General features: G+C 43.6%; 1 protein-coding gene across 1 annotated transcript in view; it reads left to right on the forward strand.

Annotated features, from left to right (window-relative positions):
* The first annotated feature begins 3,692 nt into the window (after nucleotides 1-3,692).
* Nucleotides 3,693-20,016, forward strand: part of fstl4 (follistatin-like 4) — a 165,399-nt gene continuing 149,075 nt past the window's right edge. The window contains exons 1-2 of the mRNA XM_035626956.2: nucleotides 3,693-4,007; nucleotides 18,348-18,519. Coding sequence (XP_035482849.2) covers nucleotides 18,358-18,519 — 162 coding nt within the window. The 5' untranslated portion in view covers nucleotides 3,693-4,007; nucleotides 18,348-18,357. The remainder of the gene's footprint in view (nucleotides 4,008-18,347; nucleotides 18,520-20,016) is intronic.

Here is a 20,016-nt window from a genome sequence, read left to right on the forward strand (position 1 = left end):
GATTTATATGAGACTTTGTGGTGCACTAAAAATGCTTTTAAGAACAAACAAAAAAAGGGTTGAAGGCAACAGCTGAGATTGAGAAAAAAGAACAGAAAATGAGGGGGGAGAGTGGAAACATTGTTAACCATAACAACAATGTTACCATAACCAAATATTGTAGTTGGATTACAACGTACATAACTTAATCATACCATTCATGCTATTCCCTTCCCTTAACTTTACTGTTGTTGCCACGAGCAAATTACCAATTGCCAGACATTTTTAAATGTTGAAGATTCATTGACAGCAAACTTAATCTGAGTTTTTGCTAAATAATCAACATTGACATTCTTGTTTGCAAAACCAGTTTGTGATCAGTATAAGCTACATTGTCTAGTCGCATACCATGTATGAACAATGAAGTTTTCTGTTCCATTTTTTTTTTAGATGCTTGGAAACTGACCATGATAGCATGAGCGTCTCTTCTACTGTAAGTGATGTAGATGTGTGTGTGAGTGTGTGTGTGTGAAGCACATCAATACTTGCAATGGTGAGCTGGTGGGAAAGGGACATAAAGGAGAGTTATGGTTCTATCGCCTGGTGTTTCTGTCTCTGAGGGAGCAGCTAGGTGAGAGAGACCTTTTAGTGCTGACACATGCCTGAGTGCCTTTAAGGTTCAGATGAGAGGATCTGATGTTTCTGATGTACGACTGCAAGAACAAACAATCCTGAGCAAATGATGGCTGAGATAATGATGACCGCTGTAGATGCTCAGTCCCCTCATGCTGAAACTCACTTTGACCGGCCTTGGACATAGCTGTGGGTAAAATGCACCTGAAGTACGTTTTGCAATGCAACACACGGGGCTGGCGTCTACACGAGCCCCCCGAGGGTCGATTCATATTTGCACCATTTAGGTATGATTGATTTGCCACTCAGGGTTTGCCTACAGCAGTCTGAGATTGTCTCTGCATTGCCCAGAGAGCTGTTAGTTTTATGAATAGATCTGATATGCATTTGTCAATAATATGGATCTGAACATTTCCACCGCAATGGCCCAGAGACGGTCTGAGGGAGGTGTGTTTGTTAGCACCTGGTATGTGTCTATGTGTGCGCTCTAAAGTTGTCCCTGTGGAAAGGGAAGAATGCTCTTCTTCTATTTTTAATTAGCAAAATAAATCCACATATCACAGCATTGTTGTGCATTTACTGCCTAATAAAACTGGGCCTCAGACACATTTTGGGTCGCGACCTTAAGTTTGGGAAAGACTGTGTTAGACTGTAAACGTGTTAAATATGAGTATATAAATGTGTGTGTGTGTTTGTGTGTAATATAGACTCATTCAATTTTGTAAATTGGAATAGGAGAATTTGCTTGTTATTTCAGATTTTGTCAGATCTCTTTAACCGTTACAGTATCTTAATGTATTTAAATTTAATTTTATTTCAAAAAAAGAAAGTTGCTGTTGTGCTTGCTCTGCAACACACTCTCTTACTCTTACTATCTTGCATAGATAATATCATTGTTCCACTTCCGTACACTCCTGCTGCTTGGCTGTGCAAAGACAGAATCGGCACCATTTGCACAGAACATGTGACCGTGTGTGTGTGTGTGTGTGTGTGTGTGTGTGTGTGTCTCTGTAGTACTGAAACACTCAAACCTCAAACTCCTAGAAACCAGGTCTAACGTGGACTGGGATGTAGGGTCAGATCACTCAAATGAGTGAGTTTTGATATGACCAATGACTGACTTTTCGGTGTAATCTTAGTTGACAGATTACCCAACAATCCAGTGCCAGTGCAAGAAGAGTAGCTTCTCTCAGCTGGGAAAAAAAAATAGCAGTGTAATTGAGGACTGTTTTAGAAAATGCCCTAGCAACCACAGCAAACACCCTATAATTACCAAGAAGCAGTCAAGCTTTGAAGCAATAACAAGACGCAGCCAATAACTGAAGTATACATTATGTATATAGTAGCACCTCGGCAGCCACAGATAGCAGCACCTTAGTCGTGTATGTCCTGAAGGTAACACTAGAGCACATACAATGTCTTCATATGTATTAAGTATTAAACAAGTTTCTTCTGATAAGTGGCATTATTCAGCCTAAAATAGTTTTGACTTTCTCATTCTTTATGTCTCTGGAAGCACATATGCTGCAGCTCGCTACAAACCGATGTACCACTTCTTCTGCTTGGCCCCACGTCAACCCCCCACCGACATTTTAATTTACCTCCCTGCTGAACTTTATAATGTGTCCAAATAAGCAGAAGTAGAACATCTTTATATACTGCAGAAAACAACTAGATCTCTTTTGTTTGCAAAAAAACAAAACAAAAGCCATGACCGTGTTTACCTGTAACCAGATTAATATTTGTTTGAATTGGCCTATATTAGGCCTATGTATATAGGCATGACGTCAAACAAGAGAAAGTAGTGTAAGAACAGACTCTGCGGAAAAAAGTGCTACAAAGCTATTTTCTATTGTTGAAGAAATCACCCGTCACTGCAGGTTTTGCTGCTGCTGAAAATGTACTGCTGAACTTCTTTCTTTCTTTCTTTCTTGCCCATAGCATCGGAAGGAATCAAGTATTGCAAGTTCATGACTAAAGTTCCCATCTTTACTTTTTTCTTATCCCTCTTAATTCCCCCGCCCTGTTCGCTTCTTTGTCTTTGCTTTCTTCGTCGCCTTTTTTCTCCCTCATTGTCTTGATAAATGTTACATCGAGCATGAATGTTTTAGTGCCACATGCAATTTTGATGGGGGCGCCAACATTCGCATGTCTTTTTAGTATATGCCACAGTGTGTAGGCCTAATTGTGTCATGCGCAGTTATACCACTTCCCACGTTAATCCAGGGGGACATGGCGGATGGAGAGAATACATCTGATGCACATTTCTGGATAGGTGTCAGGAGTAAAAGTCGAATACCTAAATGCTTCCCTTTTAACGGCAACAGAATTGTCCTGCACTCTTGAACATTATGTCTGCGTTTAACATTTGAACAACACCTCAACGTAACCAGGCCATTCTCTGCAAAACCTGCTCATCTGCGTATAGGTGATTCTGCTATTACTACCTGTGCATGTCCCTGACAGTGATGTTGCAAATGTTTTGGCACAAGGCGTAAGGCAGCCCTGCAGGCTCTGTGTGGAAAACAAACCGTGGAAAACAAAATGGAATATGCATAATGATACTTTTAGCGACATTTGACTGTTTGGGGTACAGCGCCCGCCTGGATGAACAAAAGAACAGCCACAGCCCCATCATCAGCTCTCAAGGAATCGCACCTTGACTTTCCTTCTCATTGTGCTGGATGAAAAACAGAAAAGTACGAAATAAGATTATTATTTTGTATTCAGTGCCTCGTTATAGAGGCGTTGTACATATGCCCACCTGACCAAAATCACGACTTAACTTTCATGTTATTTTAGCCAATACCTCAAACTATCACCTTAACCAACTAAACAACTGGACTAGCTTGCCAACCCCTTAAATAAAACATCGGCAAACAAGCCCAAGATTTTGTGATTCTCCAAATTCCCCTTGTCTCTCCTAGGGCATTCGTTCCCTTCTATACTGTCACGCACGCGCGCGCACGCACGCACACGCACACACACGCACAGGTGTTGCTCTCCAGTGCGATGCATCTGCGGATGCAGCCTCGCCGCATTCGGCGTGCAGCGGCTGACGTCAGGAGGAGAGCGAGAGGAGTTGAAATAGGGCAGAGCAGGAGCCGGAGCGCGGAGAGGAGAACCAGCCGGAGCAGCCGGAGGAAGGATGGCGAACCGCTGCTGATAGTTGGGACGCGCATTCCCCCCCCGCCGCCACTGCTTTCTGATCCACACAGCCCGCACTTAACCCCCTTTCGAAGCCCGAGGCGCCACACGAGAGGAGTGGAGCTAAGAGGAGCGCAGCTCGGACGCGCTGCCGTGAGGGAATCGGTGGCACATCTGCTCGAATTGCCCCCCCCCCTTTTTTTTTTTTTCTTTTTCCCTTTCTGTCCTCTTGCCTCAGCATAACACAGGTAAGGTGGAAAAGCCGTATTCACCGATGCGCAATCAGCGCTCCAAAAATGCGCCGTTGCTGCATGTGTCTGTCTTCCAAGTTTGGTTGTTTTGGGGTGCACGACGTCCGACACCGTGTGCGTCAGGGGAGAGCGTGGACGTGAACTGTGGAGAGGGTGGCAGTGGCGTGCTCTAATTCTGCAATTAGTTTGTGTGTAGCCGGATGGAAAGGCGTCGGTGAGCTTCACAATCCACAGCCCGGGTGTGTGCGCGTGAGGCGCAGGGCGATGTCAGTGACAATCTGTGACAGGGGTTAACTCCGCCGCCTGCTATGTCGTCGACTGTCTGGCGCAGCCACACGGGCTGAGGTTCATCATTCACTGTGACCACATGCCAGCTTTGGTGTGAGCTCTCACACACAGAGCCGCTGCTGCTGCCGCCCTGGCCGCTCGAACACAACAGGCAGGGCATCGTGTTGGATGGACGTCTCCGTGCGGGACTCCTCCGGCCGGATGCGCCAGGTTTGCGCGAGCAGCAGCAGCAGCAGAGGGAGAGGAATGATAACACAGTGAGACACACACACACACACACACACACACACCCCACCACCACCTTTCTCCCCTTCTCACCCGGTCCTCCCGCCGTCAGCCAATTTCTTTGGCAGGACGCAAGGAAGACTTCATCTATTACCCATCAGTGTCTGTTAAAGCACATCTGCTCACCAGCACGCGAGAAACTCTGGAGAATAAGTGAGAGGGAGGAGGAGGGTTGGGGGGGGGGCTTAAACAAGATCAGATTTTCTTCTCTGATTGTGTTAAACGAGCTGCTTCAGCTCTCCCTCCCTCTCGGTGTCACCGGAGAGCTGCGCGACGGTCATCAGAGAGGGCGACGAGGCGCCGGAGCTCTCCGTGGTGCTGAAGACGCTCCGGTCCCTGGCCCCGGCGTTTTCAGCTGGTTGGATTTCCACTGAACCCCCCCCAAAATACAAAACATGGAGCCAACATGCAGCGAACAGAATCGTGGCCATCCATCACTGCACTATCTGGAGAAAAAAAAAGAAAAGAAAAGCTGGTTGTAAATCACAGCCCTCAATCCAGGCACGCAGTCCAACGCGCGCACGCAGAGACCATACGGGATCAATATCGCTCCTGAGTGAGAATATTAATGGCCAGCGGTTCTCAGCCGAGTCTGTTTGCACCGGGACCTCTGCTCTGAACTCATAATTTACAGTGGCACACTTAGAAATAAGCCTTGTCATCCTTTGCAGTGGAACACAGCTAAGCAGCCATGGAGACACAACACGGCCCGGGGGGAAAAAAAGTTAGATTTACCTTCAAGGATTCATTGGCCTTGGATTCAACAATTGGCTTTATTGTGTTTGTCCTGTAGCTGACTCTGGAAACGTGTGAATGAAGATGGGAAAAAAAGACGAGAGGATAAGTTCACAGAACTTGGTGACATTTCAAATATGGCTTGACGAAAGAGCTACTGCCTCGTGTCGACGCAAACCAGGGCGGTGGGGGTTCAGAGATCACAGGGAAAGCTGAACCCTTCAGAGCAGTTTTTGCAGCCCGCCCTGGGGTCACAGTCAGCCGGTTGAGAAATAATGATGTAGCCCAGAATAGTGACTCAGTCGGGCTCATTGCAGTTTGCAATCTGGTCTGTAACTTATTAGCTGTCTCTCGGAGAGCCATTACCACGCGGTGTCCGGCAGATTATGGCTGGTTGTTGTGCTTCAGAGACAGTCTAATAGTGGGATGACTCACACACTTACAGGTTGTTACTGAAGACACACTGGCATATAAGACACACACACACACACACACACACACACACACACACACACATATTTAAATATATATAGACACACATGAAAAAATCTTCAGTGTAACATTTGAGTCATAAGAGTTGAATCGTCCCCGAGTGGTTTCCTCTTCCTGCTAAGCAATTAAACCCTGCAAAAGCCTGCAGGCAGCGTGCGTGTGAGGAGTGTCATGCATGGTGGTTGCGTAAAGCAGGAAAATTCAAGGATGGCAATAACCGGGCTTAATCTGGAAGAGTTTTCACAGGCTTCCACCTGTCTTGCATGTAGGGCTGTTCTCAGTCAGGCAGTCTTTTTTACAAATGACGTCTCCAGAAGGGATTTATGTGTCAACATGAAGCATGGCATTGACTTTTTGAGTGACGCTGGCAAAACATAAGGCACTCATCAGTTTTCCATCTCTAACGTATTAGTAGTCACAGTGCCAATGCTGCTGCTGTGGTTGTGGTTGTGAAACTCCTGAAGAATAATTGGATTTTGAGTTGCCTTAAGTTACGTTAAGGAACCAAAGAAGGAGTACTGTAAATGACGCCAAGCCAAACTGTATACCCCCAGTTTGGCTTTTAACATCTAAGTGATGTGAAGGTTTGCTGAGAGATGAGAGCGAACAATGGTCCTTTTGTCTCTCAACTTCTCTGCTGCTCATGATCCTGAAGAAGGCTGAGCATGGCAGACAGGTGCATGGAAAGAATTCACCACCCACTTCATAAATTGTAGTGTAGCTTTCAGAGGAAATATCCTGTATGCTACTGCTTTTTCATAATCTCGCACTGAAGTGGTATCGCTTCGAATGAAGGGAAATATTTTGTAGTTTGTGTGTGCCGTAAAGATATTTTGTTTTTGATTTGTTCTTGGGTTGTTCGAAGTTTGCAAACCACAGTCCATTAGAGAAAGAGGTAGTCGGCTGCTTTCACATTCATCTTCTTGTGTTTTGCACACAAGGAACAGAAGTTAAGTCTTTTAATCCTAATACGGATAGAGGCAGGGTTCGTGGTAAAATACCCCAAACACATTTATTATTCCAATCATCATGACGGACATTTGGCACAGCTGTGGTTTAGGTGGCAGAGCTGGTCCGAGAGCGTCCGAGGTTTGATCCACAGCTTCTCCGGTCTGCGAGTGTCCTCGGGCAAGACACTGAAACCCATACTGTCCCCGATGGCTGTGCCGTCAGTGTGTGAGTGATAGAAGCGCTGTGTGAACGGGTGAATGTGACTCGTAGTGTAAATCACTTTGAGTGGTCGTCAAGACTAGAAAAGTATTAAAGTAAAAACAGTCCATTTACAATATTTTGAGTTGTAGCTGTACACAGATGAAAACCGCTGTGTGGAACAATGGTTCCTTTTTTTCAAGCGTATGTGTGACCGCAGAAAAAAAAAAAAAAAGGGGTAGGCCCTCTGAACTATCCACACGAACTCCAGCCCTGGATGACAATCCTATGGAAGATTTGATTAGAATAAATGTAATTTGTCATACCAGTTATAATGTCCCACTCGTCAACAGTTTAATTGCCTGGCGTCACGTCGCCTGGGCCCCATGCAGAGCTTGTCTAATCAGGAGCAGGATTTATTTCCTCACAACAAAGCGACCCCCTTGGGTAAACCAAACCCACTTATTTCCTTGCCTTCCTTTTAAATTCTTTTTTTTTTTTTTTTTACGCATGGTGACTTTGATTCGTTGGGCTTTGCAAAATTTTACAAAGAATTATAATGAGCCGAACTCCAAACATAGGCAAAAAAGGCATTACAGATGGTGAGTCACACTGTTATGGGCCGGCTCCGTTCGCTATACACTCACGCACCCACACTCCTGATGGGGCCGACAAGATTAGTTTTAAATTGAACTGATGAAACATTTCCTCATGGATTTAGGAGGGGGCACACTGACGCTCACACACACACACACACTCACTCACCCCGAGATCTCTGATTAAAATGAGACCTATGACAATGGGAAGCACTTAATACCAACGGCACTGCAACTGAGGACGACCGGTAACTTGCTCCATTAGATTCTGCACTTCTTTCTTCCGGAGACACGTCAGCGTGTCCGTCGGTTCAGCCGATAGGTCCCCTGTTCTCCCTGTGGAGTGCAGGGGCCGCAAAATGTGAGCAACACGGTTCAATTGAAATTCCGATCACTAATGTTGAACTTCTGGAAATGACCTTTGCTGCTGCATTCCATATGAACACAGCAGCTGAGCTTAGAGCTTCAGCCGCGCGGCACTGGGCAAATAGTGCTCGCTGCCTCCTTTGCCTGAATGCAGGGAAACTGACGAAAGAGTCAGCAGAGAGGGAGAAATGCGTAAAGGGGTTATTGAAAGGTCACCTGGCATAACAGTTTTTTCTGCAGTGAATTTAGCCACCAATCTGCCTCCCCCCTTTAAATACAGTCACTTCGCACTCTGCTGATTGGAGGTTCTTTTGCTTATACAGTAGATATATTTCCATTGCACATTTGGAAAGGACCTGAAGCCTCACCCACTGTAGTAGGCAACCCATTTAGTAATTGCTCCTGTTCAGTGAAAACATTCTAGTCCAGTGTAGAAAGGTTAAGTGACCGTCGTTAGTGATCAGCTTCCTTTGTTATGGACATGGGCCGTTGCTAAGGCAGCAGATGCCTGCAAATAAAGATGAACATGAAAATGATCCGTTTGATTGTCTGACAAAACCGGAAAGCAAAGCAAACTGAACAAAAACTGAGAATAAATAAATAAATAAATAGATAAAAGTCAGCAATTTGAGCCAGTGAAGAAAGGTTAAACTTTTGAAGCAGGTTTTGAAAGCTCCCTTTGGATTCACCACTTTGGGTTTAGCCCTTGCAAACACCTCTGCTGTTATTTGGAGCTCGTAAATCCCAACCCTGAATTGATGTGAATGTGAAGCTTCGATGGAGCGGCAGTAGAAACCCCCCCCCCCCTCACAAAAAACAACAACCTGGCAATCACCAAGGCTGAGCGTGACAGCGTTGTCAACAAAGCAAACATGCCGACAGACAAACCCCTCTGTTAACATTAATAATTTAATAACTAACTGCTGAACGCTTAAATGCTTATGAGGAAAATGGATCCGTAGAGATGGTTTGTTTTCATTAAACCACCAATCAGTGAGGAAACAGGGATTTGACAATGTAGCGCTGAGGTGCACTGATATTTCTGAATGTTATATTAGCAGCCCTGTCGCCTTTTGTTGTAATATTGACAGAGGCAATGTTTTTGTTGAATAAATGAAGCTGAACATTTATTGATGGCAGCACGGGAGTCAGTACAAGGTGGTTTGGACGTACAAAATACAAGAATATGCCTCTGTGAGACCAGCGATTGCATCCAGTCAGGTTTAGGGAACAAAAGTGCTTTGGTCAATTTTAGAGAAATTTGTTTGTCGGTTTGGATGAAAAAATGTCTATTTCTCTTCTTCTTTTTTTTTTCTTTTCATTTTTCCAACAGCCACATCATCATACAGCTGACAGGGGACTTTTGGAAGTCACACACGGTTTGTGTGCACTTCAGCCATTATCTTGGCTTCAACAGCCAAAGGGCTGCGGATTTGGTCACGCAGATAAAATGTCAGAGAGACAGACAAAAGTCAGAATCACTGTTGAGCAACAAATGGTGGAGAGAATAAAGTGTGACACAGAAAGAATGAACCTCCCCGTTCTCTTTCTGTCTCTAGCGTTGAAATGGCGTCTTAATATACCCAACAGCCTGAAGCTCTGCCTCTTCATACGGACAGAAAGTGGCAAAGAGAGGGTGTCAGGCAATAATTAGTCCCGTGGTTACGCATACGCAGCTGAGCTGATAAAGATGTGATCTTGCAAAGCACCACAACCTGGATGTTTTTTTTCCCCCCGAGGTCTCTGTGCCTTCTCCGGGAGGCAGACGCTTTAGCACAATCTAAAAAGGCACATGTGCAGTCACTTGTTCCTCTGCAAAAATGAATGTATTCACTTTTCTATCACCGCTGCCATATGTTTTTTGTTACATGTTGTAATTGCTTTAATGGTGTCCTCATTGTTTAGTCTGCTGTTTGTTATTTTCTGGCTTTTGTGTGTCTCTCCGGCTTATGGCGAGCTTTATTGTGCCCCCCCCCCCACACACACACACTCATACATACATACCCTTGTGAGGTTGTTGCTGGTAAAATGTCCATAGTTTGCATATTTGTATAAATTAAAGGAACAAATCACTTTTGTTTCAGCCACATTGCTACATATCAAAAATACCCTTCAGCTAAACATTTTGTGAATCAAGTCTGTAGAAAGATTTGCAGCCTCCTGAAACTTTCTTAAATGAGGACGACTTTGGTGATATTCAGTGTCCCTGTGGTTGTCAACAAATCACGTGAAGATCAAAACCAAAAATTGATTCAACCCTATCAAGTATTGTCTCTGGATCCACGGCCCGATGCCTCCGATTCCTTTGTGCCATAGACCGGCATTGTTGTCCAAAGCGATTAAAAGCACATCACTGAGCCACGCGGGGCGACCTGTTCCTTCATTACCATGAACAGTCTGTTTGTATTCAGTCCCACATAGTGAAACACTCAGTGGCTGAATAAAAAGATATCTCAGACAACTGCACTATTTACTCCTGGTGGAGTAATGTTTGCAAAATCTACAATTCCCAGCTGGAAAAAAAAACGTGACAATATGATGAAAATCAACCAGGCTACTTCGGGGAGCCCAACTCGAGCTCCCAGCGACGCTCACATGACGTGCCCATCACTCACTCCATCACCTTTTCCAAGGCACCACTGATCGTGGGGGCGTACGCAAACTGTCACCGCTCTGCTCATATATTTAGGGTTTTTTTGCCGCATACCTGCTGACACCACTCACCTGAAGTCTATGCCGCCGCTGCCCTCAGCTCGGCCCGAGCATCCACCCGGCCCTCGGTCGGGCTTCTTCGAAGATGCTCGAAGAGAGGCGACGAGGTCAGAGCCTGGACAGCGAAAAAGAATCGGCATTTTCTACATTTACATAATAATCTAGTCCACCTGACGGCTGCTGGGTGATGAGCATATATTCGTGACACGGATCATGTGACAGAGGTGAGCAGTGTGGGTCTGTGACCGAGGTCACTGGTTTCAACCTTTCCGGAAGGGATCAGGAGATATCTGTTGCCTATTCCCATTCTTTTTCCAACAGCCAACATTAATTAGATCTTTGCTTAATTTGTCCCTGAGCTGTGTGTATGTCAGCTTTTAAAAAGATGTGCTGTCAAACCCATGTCTTCTTTCCGAGGGCCACTGTGGATGAGCCTTTTTACCCCACAGTGAATGACAGTTCATTCCCTTATCTTTCCAGACGACTGTGCTGCATTAATCCTCTTTGGGAAACACCACTCCAGAGCACCCTGAGATGTATCACATTTCTTGTCATAAAATAAATAAATATTTAACAGTGGGGGAAAAAAAAAATCCCTGAGAGAATGCATTACCTCGTCACCTGGAGTGTCTATAGATAAGTAGGGTTAGAATATGTGATCCTGATGCACGGTTGACAGTCGGACTGACACCGCTGGAGTCGTCAGTATATCTTCTCCAGACACACAGTAATAAGAATGACACGCAGACGAGCGAGTTGCTGCCGCATTTGGAGCGTCACAAACACAAACACACTCTGTTTCATAGGTCTGCTAAGGCGCTGTTTGAAACCTGAGTGCAATCAGAAAGGCCGGCGCCGGGCAGGGTGATGGGAGAGGCTTTACTGAAGAGGAGCGTCTGTTTCACGCAGCACTCAAAGTAACAGCATGTAGAGAGACTTGTTCCAAAATGGAGCATGCACCTTTTGGGAAAAATAGCGACGTACTTTTCCAAAATATTGTTTTTTTTTACCTTTCTTCTTTTAAAGGGTATAGCAGCTCACACAACTCATAACTTTTTCAAAAGAAGTTATCTCTTCCCATAAATGTACTTATCACGTATGCAGAAAAAATAACTGAACATAAAATCCGTATGCACCATAGTAGTGAAATTAGCTCAATACAATGCTTCATATGCAGAATATTTTATTTCAGGGCGGTGAACCACAACCCCTACAGTTTCAGCATGTGGTGCTCAGCGTTGGCAGATGTTTTTTTCTTATTTTATTCTTGTCCGTCCCGCCCCTCCTTTGTAATCTTTTTAAATACTCAGCATATTGCAGGGAGGTAGCATGCTGAGTGGGGACTAGTTGTCGTAGTGGAACTGAATGTGTCATTTTTAACTGTGACAGCAAACCTTCCAGGGGCGCAGAGCTGGGACGGAGACCAGGAAGGAGAGCTCAGACTGATCACTTGGATTTGTCTCAGAGCTCAGCTAGAGGCCCTCCCTTGCTGACATTACAGAGAGACAGATAAGCTGTGGGGCTACGTGCGGCATTCATTTACATGCCGGTTTTGCATATGGCTTTTATTCTCGGTTTCTTGACAAATATGGCCAATTCGTCAGGCTAATTTAGCCAGATTTGTGCCGTCTCATATCAGTTCATTGTTCACAATGGTTTTGTCCAACTTTGACCAAAATCTTCAGATAGAGCGGTTCAAGAACCCAGCGATCAACCTTTTGAGGATGCATTGTATCTGTAACCATAGCCTGTATATAAAAAATGGTCATAGTTACCGGGTCCGGAAAATTAAGCCAATGTGGAAGTGCCTAAAACCTGTATTCTCTTAAATGAGCAGCAGAGGGCGACTCACTGGTTGCAAAAGTCAGTTTCTAGAGAACTCTATGAGGAAATTATTCTACTTCTCACTTGATTTATGACGTCAGTAAACATTTCCCTGAGGTGTTCATGATCGCAATCGCTAGTTTCAAGTCTTCATCAATACATTTTGATGATGTTCCAAACCAATGGGTGACGTCACAGTGGGTTGCCACTTGTTTGTAACCAATCTAATCATGACTGCTATTGTTCACTACAACACTTTGTACAACACTATACTTTGGTGACAGTCTAACGTAAAATTGATGTGCCCATGTAGCAATCCCCACTTCCTAATATATTCAGTATTTGACTCCGCTTTATTGGCCAAGTACAGACACAAGGAATTTGACTCTGGTTGTTAGTATTGTAGCTGCTGTCAGTGTCAGTGAACATTATGCTCTCACGGAGCCATACACGATATTGCCGACACCTTTCACCAGCAGCCTAACAGTTGGTGTGTGCTCCTCTGAGCAGAGACAGATGTTTTTGAAGTTTCACTACACTGGGGGAGAAAAACGTTTTGTAAGTATGTTTAGATGGAACCGGAAATAATCACGTATTCAAACAATTTTCATTTTGTACCAAAGGGGAGACTAATTCCCCCCTGGCTCAAGGTCATAATTGGATCTAATTTGGTTCAAAGTGGTCTCTTGGTGTCTGTTTTGCTTGTGTGTAATGTTATTTTCTAGAAGAATACTGTAGATTCAGACTCACCAATTCGTATGATGCTAATTAATAGAAATAATCACTTCAACTTGTTTAAAGCAATTTTCCAGAGTGAGAAATGTCCTTTGACGTGTATCGGCAGTTTGAAGTTCTCCAGGGTATTATGGATTTGTGAAAAACTGATAAAATATTTTGAAAGAATATTTGGATAGACTTCTTCTACTGTATCTGTCCATCCGTTAAATTATTTTCTCTAGCTGTTCAAAGTTAAGCGGTTACTCATGGTTGAATGAAGCTGACGAGTCTCAAAGGCCTTCCTCCAAACGCCGTAGTTTAAAGTGTGATGGCAGCAGATGGCTCTTTACCGTACCTGAGCACTGCACATCATAGGCATTAAGCTGACTATATCCTTCAGTGTTTAGTTTCCGGGCAAGATTTAGTTCCCGGGCTGCCAGCATCACAAATAACCAGTGGAACTCGAAATCAGGAGAGAATGAAATGTCCTCAAGTCAAGTCCATACCGACTGCAAATGGATCTTTTCCAAACATGACACTGCAAGACGGTGAGACAAAATCTCCAGTACAAATACGCAGTCCTTGCATTGCAATGATGTATGATATTCAGCATCAGTTCCCTCTGGGTCTCGAATTCTCTTCTTTCTTTTTTTTTTTCTTCATTGTTCACCTTTCTTTTTAAATCTATTATTACAAGATTCTGGTTCATCTAATAACCCGCTGGTTCAGCTCCTAATTTAAAAAGCCCTCAAACCGATTCCTCGGAAACTTGTATCAAAGAAAATGAGTATGAATTATCCTACGAGACACAAAGCGACTGAAAGGGGAGACAGGCTGGTCGGCTGCAGGCTGCTCTGCAGAATGCTTTTAGTGCCAAGCAATACTTTTTGGCCAGAAAAGTGGTAGTTGTGAAGAAGGAAACATGAAAAATGAGAGATGGGGAGAGAGATGGTTTGCCGGGGTGTGAATAGATGGCATTTAACTTTCAACACATTTAGTCTGTATAGAATGCAAGTCCCTCGCCGAACAAGTCTGATCTGAGGAAAGCTGCCGGAGGCTGGACTGGGTTTAAAGAGTATGTCTCTTTAAGCTTTTTAATATTCTGGTCAAATAATGGCTTCCTCTTCGACTTTCTCCCTCCTGAGGAATTTAAAAAGGGACCACTCATTCCACACCACTAGTGCTGTGTGTGTGTGTGTGTGTGTGTGTGTGTGTGTGTGTGTGCGTGTGTGTGCGTGTGTGTGTGTGCGTGTGTCTGTGTGCGTCTGTGTGCGTGCGTGCGTGCGTGCGTGTGTGTGTGTGTGGGTGTGTGGGCCAATGCCAGAGGGCGAGGCAGCCCATTAAGACAGTGACTGGCAGATCTCATTTGGTGTTTAATTTCACAAGGGCGAGCTCTCATCTATGAGGGCCCATTAGCTCCGGGCTAGCTCGCTGACTGATGTCGGTGGTTCCTTGTCGAGTGATGTTTACACTGACAGGACTTCTGTTAGCAGTGGTGGGAAGTAACCGAGGATACTTCATATGAATATTGTTTCGTTTCTTTTTATCTTTGACGCTGCTTGTTTCTTGTTGCTTCAATTGTGAAAAAACGCTTATCATGAAAGTCCATGGGTCCAAAAAAACCAAACAAGCAGGGAGAAAAGAGTAGAAGAAGACAGTAGCCTCCATTGGTCTCGTCTCCACTCCATCCACGAGTGTCTTGAAACACGTCGATTGCTGACGATTGCAGAGAGAACTTTTTTGTGTGTTTACTGGCGGATGGCTGCTAGTTGTTACCTTGCTGGTTTGGAACAGTTGTGTTTTGTTACATATTTCTGCCCACGTAGTTGTTGTATGTGTATTGACCACAATCACATTAACGCATAATCCATCCTATATAGGTCTCTGTAGCTTGTCTTTTGTGTCAAAAGAGTGGATAATGAATGAATGTTACTAGTTCACTTTACTGAGGTAGAGAAAAAAAAAAATATTTATTTCACTCTGCTGCTCAAAAGAAACTGCAGCAACATTTAAGGTGGAATGTTTTCTTGTGAGGTACTCCAGGTTGACATTAAGAATCAATCAATACATTTTTAATACCAAAATGAAAACCTTGACACTTCCATTTGCTTTTATTGGCTCTCCTGCACGAAAGACACCTTTGTGATGGTTGGATCTACGGCCCTTTAAAAAAGAGCATCCTTCTGTGGCTCCCCTGCACCTATGATCTTATCCCCCAGAATGCATTTTAATGCCAAGTATAAATGGTTCTCTGCTTACCTTTTTTTTTTAAACCTTTTTTTAAATAACACATCTTTCAACCACATGTCAGGTTCTGACTCCTTAGCCAGCTCCATTTGTTGAATTTGACTATGAGAAGCAGCTGAAAGCCCAGATAATCGCTGGGTTCAACTTCAAGTCAAACGCAGTCAATTTGAGTGAGAGCGGGGTGAATGACGTAGCCTGGCGTAGTCAGACTAATACTCAAATGCATGTATATTCTGGGAGTGAGAGAAATGAAATGAGCTCCCAGAGTTCGTCTGGGTTCCAGGCTATGAGTGACGATGAGGCTGGTGACTTTGGCAGAGTCAGAAGTTAGCAGTGTATGTATGAACTAGCAGTGAAGTCTATTTTAAGTTGAGGCTGTTTGTCAGTTAATTGATGCTACAACTCCTCAACAAGGTGACGAGGTAATATAACAAACATGTATTAAACTCTGTATTTTCACATAAACAATGGATTAATGACTATGTGACACAGTGGTGAGCCCATGGAGACTTATCACCGCACACAGCAGCCAGGGTTTTTTTCAGAGGAAAAAAGTTCCAATAAACTTCCTGTGTGCTACCTGCTCAGCACCAAATGGAAGACAGACAAAGGCGGCATTGAGCTGGTGATCATCAGGGAGACAGATATTTCTTTTCTCAGGAATTGATGGAGGACAAAGTCCGAGATAAAAGTTGCGTAAATATTGAAAAAATGTATAAGACACAGCAGAAAAACTCCAAATTAGTAGTTTGAATGTTGCTCCATATGCCCTGCATGTATAAACAGGCAACTGCTGACATGTTCACTGTGAAAAGTTTATTGAAAAGTCATTTAAAGGGTCAAAACAAGAAGAACATTTTCTAAAATCATTCAAATGTATTTAGAAAAAATCGTGCAAAAGTGTTTCTTTATCTATTTATTCCAAAAAGCAAAAAATATATATATGTAAAGCAGAGAATACATTTCAGCCAGCGTAGACCAGAGCACAATAGGCCAAGGTTAATCATGGCACAGTTGCAATATTCAATATTCTACTGAAGAACTGCTGCAGACATTTAACACCATAAAAACCTGTTGTGTTTGACATGCATAGCGTTGTTGTTGTGCCCTTGTGTCAGTTCAATTGGAAATTTTTATGGCCCCCTAAGGGGAATTTGTTTTCAGACTGGTTCTGCAGTAAAACACATAATAAAGTCTCGTAATAAACTATAAGACCGCACAGCAAGAACAATAAACAAATTCCCAGAAAGTACAATGACACACTTAACAAACTGCTGTGTCACATAGTCCAACCATAAACACCATCAGCTGATCAGTGCTTTGATAGAGTCCAATAAATATTTTCTCATCAGTGCAGAGTTCCTCTGGAGGACGTGAAACTCCACACACAAGAAATCGACTCAATAACAAAACACCTGTACAATGCAATATAAACACAGCACGCTGACCTAAAATAAATACTACGAGTGTACAGATGAAAGTGTTCTTGTTTTAATGTGACTATGTCAGAGTGCTGATGATTTAATACGGTGCTGTTTAATGGGTCTTGTTCTTAGTGTTTTGCGTTGTATTTTACTCTAAGGTTGTCCCATTAGTACAGTGTCCTGCCCCCTAACTGTTTAATTCCAGTTGAAATGTCTACTTGATATGTTCTACATAATTTACCAAAGGAAACAAATATGTGCAGCTACTTCAGGTGCTTTTAGAGGTGTTGAGAGATTTGGATTCAAAGTGTGGAGGCAGGTGGGGTTTTCAGGGTCCGAGGCCGTGCAGGCAGTGGAGCTGGGCTGTAGACGGAGGTTCAGGTGGCGGAGCTGGTGAGGCAGGCAGAGATTCCCAACCAGGCGATGGGATGAAGACCTGGCTGGACGGGACCGGTTACAGAGATCAGCTGGGTGATGAACCAGAGGCACAGGCAGTCAAAGCATCAGGCAGGTGAAGCAACAAACGATCAGTCAGAGGTTGAAGATCTGGGGTGTTTTTTATTTTCTGCAGCAGATGATGATAGATGAGGCAAAGGCCTGTAGGTAAATTGGCAGAAGCAGGAACCAGGTATGACAGACATACAGGGGGACCAACAGCGCTCAAAAGAAAAGGGGAAACAGCAGACCATGGGGGGGAAATCCTAATCCTAACAGCTTCTTACTTCCCCGCATTGCACACAATGGTGTGGTGGTGGTGCTCTGTGTATCTTTTTTCTTGAAGATTTGTGTGCGTGTTTGTATGTGTGAGTGTGTGTCACTGCGTTGACATAGATCTTCTGAGTTTATATTTTAAGCTCCCACGCCACACTCCACCATTTGCAACTTCAGAGGGTTGTCTCTTTCGTTGACATCAAAAGATGTCCCTGTGTCCTTTGTAATACAGATAATTATCCCCATCAGTCTGGGTCTTTGATGTGTACGTAGCTGTATTATGCCGTGCACATGTGTGCATGTGTGTGTATGATGAGCATATGTGAGTGCAGAGGTTTTGTTCAATTGTGTGTGCTTGTGTGTGTGTGTGTGTGTGTGTGTGTGTGTGTGTGTGTGTGTGTGTGTGTGTGTGTGTGTGTGTGTGTGTGTGACTGCATGCATGAACATCCTTTCAGGTATTTGTCTCTTGAATTATAGATGTCTATAAACTGCACAGGCTTTGCTAATTCTTACTGGAAGTGTTTGAGGATGAAACGGTGCATTTTATAGATGCTATTAATACCAAGTTATTGAGTTGTAGGCATCATATTTAAGTGACAAATATATGCTTTTGTTGTACGAAGATGTTTTCTCTTGTCATGTCTGAAATAATACTCCCACTGGATTTCTTCTCCACTGTCTCACTTATCTGGCAGACGTTTTTTTTTTAAACAAATTCTGTACATTAAAACTGTGATGGTTGCAATTAAATGTTCTCCTTTTGTGCATTGTGTTTTTACTTTCCCACTCAGGTAGACACTCATGGGAAGCCTGAGTGTTTGGGCTGTGGCTGTGGCTGTGGCCGCTCTGCTGGGAACGTCAGGGTGCTGGCGGGCTGAAGGGCACAAGGGCAGCAGGCGAGACGGCATGGATAGAGCCAGCATGTCACGTACCTCCTTCTCCTCCCAGGAACAACACTCCATGGTATGTATCCTTTGCAACTCCTCTCTCCCTCCAGCACACACACACACACTGCTTCTCACTGAAGTTATCAGCCTCATTCTCCATCAAGCAAGTAAAAAACTCATGGTAATAGAAATCGATCATATCAAACGAAAGAAAAAAAAACAGAGTTACACAATTCTTTTTAGAAAATTTTACTTTAAATTCTGTGAAACAGAAAAGTCTTATCTTGATATTCCCTGTGGCATGGCAAGCCCGTCTGTGCATTTTAGTCTATTGATATGCCCATTTTAAATAGTTTCAAATTTGAATTTCATGAAGAACTGATTCACACCCATGGGCTCATTGCAAAGCAAACACTTTGCTTCATTTCAAGGTGTAAGCACAGGAGAAGCATACATTTTAAACATCTTTTTCAAATTCAGTACATCAGTTCATAATATGGGCCATTAAACTGAAATTCACCGCACCTATTTCCCAGCACTGATATAATTACTGCACCAAATTTTAGGTTGAAAGCCAGAAATGTATACTTTTTTCCAACAGGTGGCACACATCACTCTAAAAGCGTCACTTCAGTGACCCAGAAATGCCCACAAACGTGAACAAAGGTCTGCTACTTTTTTCTTTCTGTTTGGATTTTCATCCAGCAGGTTTATGACTGGAGGATTTGAGCTGTCAATCAAATACATGTGGGTGTTGAGGAAGAGATGCATAGTTTTGATTGGTTGAATTGAAGAAATCTGCCAGGTGTGTCCATTTAGGCTGTGAAAAGATGCTGATTGGTGTGTTTTATCCTTGGGCGGTTGTATAGTCCAGTGACCCAAACGCCATTGGTCGAGTCGTTTGTCAATCAGATGAAGTGACGTTTTCATTCGGTGACAAACTTTACAAAAAACTGAAGGCTGTCTAATTACTCCAGCTGTTGAAACATACGTTTTTATTTTGCTCTGGTAAGTTGGAGTAGACCGGTAAAGAAGAATTGTTTTCGACCTACGAATTGCTTTCTTGCTAACTAGCTTCCCTGAGGACAGATAGAGGGTAAGTTTGCTGATTATTAACATCCCTGCCATAAAATAATAGGCTTAAGTTCCATGTTTACATGCTAGAATGTGCGTAACGTAAGGTTGGCGTCATCAACCACCAGTATGTGACATATTAAGCTTTCACTGTGAACTTAGCCTGCCTGAGGTCCAACATGTTAGCTAATCAGTTAAATTAAGTACTGGTGGCCTGTACAATAACATACACAGTACAGGTTATGTCAGATTGTTTCTCCTGCCAAAGCAGAGAGATGCAGTTAATGGCAAATGAGATCACCTGAAATGTCCATTTGTAGTCTTTGGAAATGTTTAACTGTATGTGGATAATGTTTCGAACAAATTAAATCGGAGGGTTTGGTTTTTAATTTCTTTTATTGTCACATAGTCTTCTCATGTTGTTGTGAGCCGCAGTGACAGAATAAGAGAGACTGCTGCAGATACAAAAACACCCTTGTTTAGTTTTGTTGTGCAAAGT

This window comes from Scophthalmus maximus, chromosome 2 (genome assembly GCF_022379125.1).
Source record: "Scophthalmus maximus strain ysfricsl-2021 chromosome 2, ASM2237912v1, whole genome shotgun sequence".
In the NCBI taxonomy this organism is placed as follows: domain Eukaryota; kingdom Metazoa; phylum Chordata; class Actinopteri; order Pleuronectiformes; family Scophthalmidae; genus Scophthalmus; species Scophthalmus maximus.